Source organism: Tenrec ecaudatus, chromosome 4, assembly GCF_050624435.1.
Source record: "Tenrec ecaudatus isolate mTenEca1 chromosome 4, mTenEca1.hap1, whole genome shotgun sequence".
In the NCBI taxonomy this organism is placed as follows: domain Eukaryota; kingdom Metazoa; phylum Chordata; class Mammalia; order Afrosoricida; family Tenrecidae; genus Tenrec; species Tenrec ecaudatus.
Genome location: NC_134533.1, coordinates 18,808,590 through 18,817,203, shown reverse-complemented (window position 1 = coordinate 18,817,203; position 8,614 = coordinate 18,808,590). Strand labels below are relative to the sequence as shown.

The 8,614-nt window shown below is 37.7% G+C and overlaps 1 protein-coding gene across 1 annotated transcript; it reads left to right on the top strand.

Moving 5' to 3' along the window:
- The first annotated feature begins 7,123 nt into the window (after positions 1-7,123).
- On the top strand, positions 7,124-8,068 carry LOC142446403 (olfactory receptor 8K5-like). Its single transcript, XM_075548152.1, has one exon. It carries the CDS (start codon positions 7,127-7,129, stop codon positions 8,066-8,068), a length of 942 nt encoding a protein of 313 aa, XP_075404267.1. The 5' UTR covers positions 7,124-7,126.
- The last annotated feature ends 546 nt before the right edge of the window (positions 8,069-8,614 follow it).

Genomic DNA, 8,614 nt, shown 5'->3' with positions numbered 1-8,614 from the left:
TACAGTTTTCCTCCAGTTCCTAAATGCTTCCTCCCCTCCCCCGCCCCCACTACCATGATCCGAATTTTACCTTGCAAGTCTGGATAGAGCAGAGGTTGTACACTGGTGTATATAGGAGCTGGAGGCACAGGGAATCCAGGGCGGATGATACCTTCAGGACCAGGGGTGTGAGGGGCGATACTGGGAGAGTAGAGGGTGAGTGGGTTCGAAGGGGGGAACCGATTACAAGGATCTGCATGTGACCTCTTCCCTAGGGCCCGGACAGCAGGGGGTGGGGGTGAAGGGAGATGCCGGATAGGGCAAGATACAACAAAATAATAATTTATAAATTACCAGGGGCTCATGAGGGAGGGGGAAATGGGGAGGGATGGAGGGAAAGAGGACTTGATGCAAAGGGCTTAAGTGGAGAGCAGATGCTTCGAGAATGATTGGGGCAGGGAATGTACAGATGTGCTTTATACAATTGATGCATGTATATGTGTGGATTGTGATAAGAGTTGTATGATCCCCTAATAAAAAGTTTAAAAAAAAAGAAAGAAAAAGAGGACTCAGAATGTGTCCAGTAAAGATTACAATCAAGAAAACCCTTTGGAGCTGGTCTACTCTGTAATAGGGTTTCCATGAGTGGAAATCTACTTCACTGCAGTGAATATAGTTATTGTGATATCTATTTCACATGCATAAATTTTGATAATACATTAAGAGAACATGGTCTGCTACATATTTTCCAATTGTAAAGTCATAGCAAAACCATGGCATGCCAATGTCATTTCTTGCATCATAAATTTTAAATGTTCCAGGTTTCCTGGGATTGGGGTTACATAATATATTTTCTTTTGTTACCTTTCCCCATTGCCTGTGCTTGTACGTCTGTGGCATCATGCAGTCCTCTAGGAGCCTGTGCAGCTAATTTGTGTTGTTTTGTTCCTTTCCTTGAATTGCTCCTTAACTCTGCTCATTGGGGAATGTGTGGAGCATCTTTGATAATTAGCAGGAACATCAGGCATTTAAAAAATTATCTCTGATGATTAGGGATATAAGCAATTAATTACACAAACACTTTTTACTTAGTGAATATCAGAAAGGGACATGGGAAGTCTATAAATTATTTGTTATAAAGAGAGAGGAACAGTAACGTGGGGGGAATTTTTCACTTCTTCATGAAAGCTAACCAGGTAACAATTTTCTTTCATTCTGGTTATCACTGAACTTTGGAATTTTATTTTCTGGTCCCTGAATTCTGACTGTAGCATTTTATGATCCCTCACAGCTAAGTGTTGTCAAGTCACTGCAAGCAGTTTCTTTGTTAACTGTAGTTTCCTGGGTACTTATCTTATTTTCAGCATTAAATTTCTATTAATCAGGTATCTATGCTAATTATATCTTAATTGCATAAACCACTACTTATATTGTTGTTGTGAGGTGCCGTTGATTTGACTTCCCACTCATAGTGACCCTAGGCACAACAAAACAAAGCACTGCACTGTCCTGCGCCATCCGCACAATTGTTCCTATGCCTAACTAAGGCCATTGATGTGGCCACGGTGTCAATCCACCTCGTGGAAGGCCTTCCTCTTCTTACTGCCCTTCCACTTGACCAAACATGGCTTCCTTCTCCAGAACCTGGTTTCTCCTGATAAAATGTCTAAAGTATTGGTATTAGATACTACTAATAAAGAGATGTTAATTCCAAGTAAACATTTCATTTCTTATAAAATAGAATATTGTCAAATTTGGACTATCAGATTATTTTAAAAGACATTCAAGTATACTTAAATTTCAGATTTAAAAGGACTAACTTTCAATATAGATATTTTCATATAATTTTTTATATTCATCAAAAGTTATTTTCCTTTGAAAATATGTGTGGGTGTGTCTTTAGAGTAAGTATGTAGCATACAATATGTGATAAACTGAGTATTAAGAGCATATTAAGAGCAGCATATCTACTGAAAAAAGATAGTTTGAGGTCATTTGCATTACTGTAATTGATTATGTTTGGTCTAATTTGTTCTCCTTGGTACTTGGCTTACTGATATCTCTGACATTTTAAAAAGGACTTTAAAATGGATTGGGCAGACTGACATATATGTTGCGTGCTTTTAAGTTTCAGAATTATGGACGACTCACTGATACCCAAATAAATTCCACCTGATTTCACCATAACTGCATACTTTCATTTTTTGTCCGCCAGAGGAGTTACCAGCAAATGAAGGTATATATATGTATTCATTAAGGCGTGGCTCAGAAAAAAATAAGAGCTTAGTAAATGTTATAGATATTGTGTCCCACAGAAGGATGAGAATATTGAAATTATTCAGATTTCCTGGTCAATAATAGTAACTTACAGTAAAATATGAAATTAATTAATTACACATTAGTGTGTGTTGAAGATGTCCAAGTGGCAGAATTAGTACTGATATCAGATTTTTTTTGACTAATCAATGATAGCAAATCCTGTGATGAACAAATTTCACATTGCCATTTTAAAGCTGGGCTTATTATTCTCATCCCCTGGGGGAACAGAGTGTTGGGAAGGAAAATAAACTCAGGAGCAAAACAGCATTATGTAGCAAGAAAAGGTGAAACACACTTATTAATCTCCAGTATTGTTCTGCACTCAATCTGGTGAATCAGGCTGGAAATTTTGACAATAATGAACAGATTCCTAGTATGCTTCCCGGTTCTTGCATGCTTTTGCCAGCTACCAGATCAAAATGTACACTAGCAGACATATGCTGTAAATGGTTCTGGACTGGAGCTACTCCAGTTTAAAGGCTTAATACACTAAATAATCATTCATGCAAACATTCGTATGAAAATAGTATTGGTGGAGGTCCCTGAAACATTTCATTTGATAGTTGTGCACAGTAGCCCTCTCCATCTTGCATGTTGTGACACTGGATATTTTTGATGCCCTCGGCTGTCACCATTAGGATTCTGATGCTGGCGGAGTCCTTGTTTTCCTGGAGGGGACCCGGAAAATGAGAGCAGTTCTCAAGATAATTTATAGGAATGAGCTTACAGGAGCCTCACTACCTCCAATGAGAGAACTTCAACTTTGGTTTTCTGATTTTCCATGTAAAACTAGGTACAATAGAGTTAGAGCTATAATTGAAATAGTTTTAAAAAATAGTGTCCTCATAATTTCAACATTGTGTAAATCCAACAATAGACAACTGTATTCAATGTGATCTAATATATGCACATGCAGATTTAAATACCACCTTGCTCACACCATCAAGTTAATTTTATACTGAAATTTATAAGGTACATACAAGTATAGTATTCCAAATTTGCTCATAAACCATGTAGTTTGGTAGAAATAAACCCAGATTTAGGTCTTAAAACATAAAATGGTGCTGCCTTCTTTTAAAATAAAGTTATAAATTCAAGCAAGCTGTAACTAAATATTTTTCTTAAATAAAAATGGAATAAAACATTAAAATATTAATGTATTATTGATAATAGGCACAAACAATATAAAATCAGTAAATATGATACATTTTAAATTAATTTTCATACTCATACAAAGTTACTTGGTAGTTGGAGTGTTCTTGGAAGTGATTTCATTACCAGGTGGGCAACAGTATTTTATGATACCCATCATATGTTTTCAACTGTATAAACATACCTGCTTAAAAAAATGGTTATTTCTTCTTAGCTGTTCCCCCAAATGCCTGAAAACAGGCTGACTTTAAGTAAAATGCAATAGAACTTAAGACAATCTGGAAAGAGAGCAGAATTTAAAATATCTTAATTTATCATTTTTACAATTACATATTAGTATGAGACTGCATTCCTAAGTCTCACACAAGGCCCTTTTAGAGATCAGTACAAATGGAAAGCCCTGAAATTTAAACTTTATGAACTTCACAATATCTTTTTACCACTCTCTAAAATTACCAAATTCTCTGGACACACTTTATCCTAACTCCGATCAAAGGACAATGAGTTGTTACGACATGACTGTGTTTGGTGCATATCCTCATGAAGGAAACACTGAAGATGTGGCTGCTGCAGCAAAGTGTGGTGAAATTAGATGGGACCCAGCTTTCAGAAAAAAGAGAATCTGTTGTCTTAAAGGGTTGGTTTCAAATAACCAGCCGTGGAAATGAGACATCAACTAAGCCCATGTGGAAGAAGCATACAAACACACATGATCCAAGGACTGTAAACAATATTATCCAAATCCCGAGTGAATAGTATCAGAATATAAATTGTGAAAATCTGGTTTCACAATGGATGGTTATGGCTATGTCTAGCAGTGGAAACCCAAATTATATTTGCGGGATCTACACATGGCATAAGACCCTGGTAAATTTCCTTCTGACCATAACTGGGGGATTGGAATAACTTGGTTATCAGACAAAGAATATTCTAGTGATGATTATTGTGGATTAAAATGAGAAATTAGACTTGAATGGTTAAAACCTTGTCGTTTGATATCCATCTGATACACTTTAGCTTAGTGTGATTTTTAGTGTTTTCTGTTGTTTTCTCCCCCTTAAAATTAGGATTTATTTTCATTTGTATTTTGTTATTGTGGGTAACCTTTTTGAGTCTCTGGTTTATGATTCTTTCTAATTATTTTTGGTAGATTAAACCCAGAATGGGTGAACCTATAGGTATAATAACTAGAATAAGGGGTTCATAAAGTTATAGCAGGGAACTCGGGGGCTAGGAAGAGATGGCAGAACACTTATTGCTATGACTGAACTATTGAATGGTATAATGTTTGGATGCTATCCTAATAAAATAGTTTGGGGTAAAAGTCTTGGAAAATTGTGCTAAAAGATAGTTAATATTTCCATGAACTTTGTGAAGCTCCCATTTAGTGTTGGAAGCAAGGCAAGAAGAAAGAAAGATCAAGCTTCTGGACTTAGCGGATCCCTGCTGTGTGACTTATGTATCTAAACATCTTTATGTATCTGGGCCTGACTTGTGAAAGAAGGTGGCATTGCCTTCTGTGCTGGTTTGAGAAAAAAATTGAAAACATGTATGTGATCTCTTCTGAAAAACGCAAAGCGAAGGTGAATGTAAACTGACCCCATGTTGGGCCAGGATCTTTGTGAAACAATTGAGATAAATATAATAAATTTAATTCAAGAAGAAAAAGTAAATACAATAAAATACCAAATTCCTCCATGATTTCTAAAACCAGATTGTAAGTGTTCTAAAGAAAACTGATGGTGTGATAGAGACAAACTAATGTCTTTATCTATATAGATAGACATACAGCTATTCCTGTTATCAGTTATGGACAATCCCTAAATTATAACCTTAATTTATGGCTCATCCATCCCTAACATTAAGAGTATCTTTAAGCATTTGTACGTCAGTTAGAAGAGGCACAGATGGTGCTTCTTTAGTTTGACTTTGGTGTAAAGGAGCTCATGTGGGAGAGTGAGTTAAGCATTCGATTGCTAACCAGCAAGTTCAGCAGTTACCACACCGGTAGCTCCCTAGGAAAATGAGGAGGTGGGTCATCTGTTTCTGGAATGATTTGCAGTCTGGGAAACCCAAGAGCCTAATTCTACTGGAGTGTTACTAAGAGTTGAACTTGACTCCGTGGCAGTGGGCTTGAGTTTTGATGAAAGAAAAGGGTCAGAGTCTTTTCAGTGATTTAATAGCAGCACATTCAGCCTCTGAAGATGATTGTTATGAATTCAGTTGGAGTAAGAGTTGGTTCAAGGGACACTGGTTCTTCCAGTAGGTTTTGGACTGCTAACTGAAAGGGTGCCAGTTCAAATCCATTAGCCGTTCCGTGAGAGAAAGATAAGACAGTCTGCTTCTGTAAAGATGTACTGCTGCAGAACCCCTATGGAACAGTGCTACCTTGTCCTCTATGGTCACCGGAATAAAAACTGACTCAACAACAGTGAAGTTTTGGTTTAGGGCTTGTTTCCAAGCAGGCCCTCATACTTGTTTTTCTCAATTTTGTCATGTCCTCACTCAAAAAAAAACACCAAAAAACCAAAATGACCCAACTCGCTGACATTGAACCAATTCTAACTCATAGTGACTCTACAGGACAGGCAGAAATGCCTCGGTGAGTTTCTGAGATTGTTCCTCACTGTTAAAGAGGCTCATGGCTTTGAGCTGCTGGCCTTGTGGTTAGCAGGCCAATGTGTAACCACTTTGCCAAGTTCAAATATAGCAGTGCCCTCCTCTAAGTCTCTGGTCGATCCCATTCTTTGAATGTGTGTAGCTCTCTGAAATCCTGCCAATAACCCAGTCTTATGTATCAGCTCTCTAAGGGCACACACAACTCTTCCTGGGCTTATATTCTAGGACTCAGACTCGGACTTGTCATTTTTTTTCCCATCTGGTTACTGAGATTAATTTTCTGTATTGGTAAAACAATTGGGGAGGGGGCAGGTGGAGGGAGTATCTCTTCCGTCTAGCTTTATTGATCATGACAGAAACAGATGAAATCAGTACAACGACCTACTTACAAGGCAAGAAAGAATTTTCTGTAAATCAGACTTTGTAACTGGGGACTGACTGCAATTCCTTATTTGGAACTTCTTATTTATGAAAATAGTAAAAATCTATTCACCCACGAATTATACCTGAAAGTAACACATACCAGGCCAGAATATCACTACTTGTGGTCTTTGTGACTTTGTGTCCCTTTGTCTCTGAGGCTAGATTCTCCATGTTCTGGTAGTCATGTAGTGATTTGATTTGGAATTATGTAATGATGCAGTTTGGCAGTTATGTAAAGATGGAGTTTTGCCGTCATGGAATGATGTGCTCCTCTTCTATTTTTTAATTTCATGTGGTCATTCTTCATTTTTGTCCAGCTCCATCTTTTTTCCCATAATGAACCCTTATTTGAAACCTAACCACGTTGATAGGTGGGGACTGGGTTATTTGGTATGATATTCTCAAAATTGCTGAATTATTGTCATAATCGGGTATAGTGAGATTCTTATCCATTCTCCAGTTTGGGGTAGTAAAATCTTTACAGCTCTAATTTTGCTTAAAATAAGATGTGAGGATTATTTTTTCATTGTCAACTACTGATGAAAAGTCTCCCATTGGCTAAGGAGGAGTGTAATTTGTTTAGCTATTACCACTTGCAAGCTAATGTCAACCCTTCCTCTTCTTCCTAGATTAAATGGGTCAACAGAATCTCTCCATACTGACCGAATTCATTTTAATGAGAGTCACAAAGCGACCTGAGCTGCAGCTCCCCCTTTTTGGCCTCTTTCTCATCATCTACATGATTACACTGACGGGCAATCTGGGCATGATCATCTTGACCAAGGTGGACTCCCGCCTACACACGCCTATGTATTTCTTTATAAGAAACTTGGCCCTGATTGATCTTGGTAATGCTACTGTTATTTATCCCAAGATGTTAGTAAGTTTAGCTTCCAATCAATACACCATTTCCTATTATGCATGTGCAGTACAGATGGCTTTCTTCCTTTTATATATTATTTGTGTACTCTACATCCTGGCCGCCATGGCTTATGACCGTTTTGTGGCCATCTGTAACCCTCTGCTCTACAATGTCATCATGTCTCAGAGACTTTGCCATGTACTCGTGGGCATTCCATACTTCGTCAGTACCTTTCAGTCTCTGTTGCTCACCAGTAAGATTTTCACCTCAACCTTCTGTGGTACTAATGTGGTCAGTCATTTCTACTGTGATGATGTTCCATTTATACCTTTGCTCTGCTCAAATGCCCGAGAAATTGAACTGCTCATCATCGTGTTTTCAGGATTTAATGTGATTTCCACCCTCGTGGTCGTGCTCCTGACCTACCTGCTGATTCTGATAGCCATATTTCGAATGCATTCTGCCGAGGGCAGGAAGAAGGCTTTCTCCACGTGTGGGTCTCACCTCACGGTGGTGGTTGTGTTCTATGGGTCTGTGCTGTATATGTACCTGCAGCCTGAATCTGCTCACTCTTCTGATAATGAAAAAATAGCCTCTGTGTTTTACACTTTGTTCATCCCCATGCTTAACCCATTCATATACAGCTTAAGGAACAAAGAGGTAAAGAATGCCTTCCAGAGGGTCATTAAGAATCGATGCAAACTCTGTGTATAATATGGAATATTGTTCTAATAAACTTTGAAAATATGCAAATATCACTTGCAAGTGTTTTAGCAGATAATTGCATTTTTTTTTCGTTCCAAGGAAATGTCACTATGAAGTGCAGATAGTTCTGTTTACATTTACTTTACATTTATATGAACACAAAATTCCCTATTTTCAATACTGTTACTGCTTTCTTCTGCTCTTGACACATCCTTAAGTTTGAAACCAGCTTTGTATGGCCTGTGTTTTTGTTTTAGTCCAGCATTAGAAATACTGGGATCCCTTTCTTACAGGATTAAAAAAAAAAAAGACTTTAAAGAAGAATGCTGTACCATAGTAATTGAGTTCTCAAAATATACCACAAGACCTATGCCCAAAATAAGCCTTAGTTATAGTTCTTAAAAGAGATCAGTTTACAGTAAAAAATGGTGGTGTCCGGGCACCTAGACGTATAAACAATTAAAATCAATTGGCAATAGAATGCAGCAAGACAGATAAACTTCACCACAGGAAGCAGATACTCCCTAAGAAAATCACACTCAAAAGACACCACAA

Coding starts and splice junctions, on each gene's coding strand:
- LOC142446403 (XM_075548152.1), top strand. CDS start 7,127: ATGGGTCAACAGAATCTCTCCATACTGACCGAATTCATTTTAATGAGA.